General features: G+C 41.5%; 1 protein-coding gene across 1 annotated transcript; it reads left to right on the plus strand.

Annotated features, from left to right (window-relative positions):
- Nucleotides 1-242: 242 nt before the first annotated feature.
- T265_16295 (hypothetical protein) lies at nt 243-452 on the plus strand (the record flags this gene model as incomplete). The annotated part of the gene is made up of 1 exon (XM_009179894.1): nt 243-452. A coding segment is annotated over one exon (189 nt), but the record flags the coding sequence as incomplete, so codon positions are not given.
- Nucleotides 453-467: the final 15 nt, after the last annotated feature.

Genomic DNA, 467 nt, shown 5'->3' on the forward strand with positions numbered 1-467 from the left:
TAATTGGATAAATCTATCTTATCAAGAACGAATTTTATCGAAGGGCTGCTTTTGTACAAAAGGCTTGATAGTAGAACAATATCTGGAGAGATTCAAGGACTTCTTGAAGGTACATGAGTTTTGGTTGCCAAAAGGCTTTTACTTTGACTTCAGTGACACTAACCTGGTTGTATGTAATCTCATCAGGTCTACCACTCTTAATGTGACCACCTTTTCTCTGTTTCTTCTGTTTTTGGTAATAGAACTCTGCACGGATTATCCGCATGTCCGTTTTCGGCGTGGATGAGAATAACAAGATCAGAGATAAGTTTTTGTTCCCTCAAAACAACCTGTGTATCACAAGCATTGATGTTCAGTCTGTGGAACCGGTGGATCAGCGCACACGAGATTCGCTCCAGAAATCCGTTCAATTGGCAATCGAGATAACCACTAATTCACAAGAGGCTGCTGCCCGGTGAGCTTGCCTT

The sequence above is a fragment of the Opisthorchis viverrini genome, assembly GCF_000715545.1.
Source record: "Opisthorchis viverrini unplaced genomic scaffold scaffold23593, whole genome shotgun sequence".
Classification (NCBI taxonomy): Eukaryota; Metazoa; Platyhelminthes; class Trematoda; order Opisthorchiida; family Opisthorchiidae; genus Opisthorchis; species Opisthorchis viverrini.